Below are 302 nucleotides of genomic sequence, written 5' to 3'. Positions count from 1 at the left end.
AAGAAAAGCCAAGCCGAATTCCAAGACACGACCTACATCTGCACGACGAGGGGGTACAGGAGCGTGTCGTCCTCGGCGCTCCAGCCCGGCGGCAGCGTGAGGGTGACGGCGGCGTGGAGGGCGGGGGCGAGGGCCACGTCGTGCGAGGTCACCACCGGCAGAGCGAGGTCCTCCAGGGCGAGTCTGAGGAGGATGCAAGCGGTGAGGGGGAGGCTCCTTGCGGTAAGGAATCATGCTTTCTTTTTCGCTTTTGCGTTTTCCAAAGAGAGAAAGGCGAATGACAGAAGTCGAGGAAGAGAGCG

General features: G+C 61.6%; 1 protein-coding gene across 1 annotated transcript in view; it reads right to left on the bottom strand.

Annotated features, from left to right (window-relative positions):
- The window catches only part of LOC119590790 (inactive dipeptidyl peptidase 10-like), a 39,595-nt gene that overhangs the window by 8,749 nt on the left and 30,544 nt on the right, over positions 1-302 (bottom strand). Inside the window, exon 12 of the mRNA XM_037939503.1 lies at positions 37-183. Within this exon, the coding sequence (XP_037795431.1) occupies positions 37-183 (147 nt within the window). The remainder of the gene's footprint in view (positions 1-36; positions 184-302) is intronic.

The sequence above is a fragment of the Penaeus monodon genome, chromosome 27, assembly GCF_015228065.2.
Source record: "Penaeus monodon isolate SGIC_2016 chromosome 27, NSTDA_Pmon_1, whole genome shotgun sequence".
NCBI lineage: Eukaryota > Metazoa > Arthropoda > Malacostraca > Decapoda > Penaeidae > Penaeus > Penaeus monodon.
Note: the sequence above shows the minus strand (reverse complement) of the source record. Positions and strands in the feature narration are given on the sequence as shown.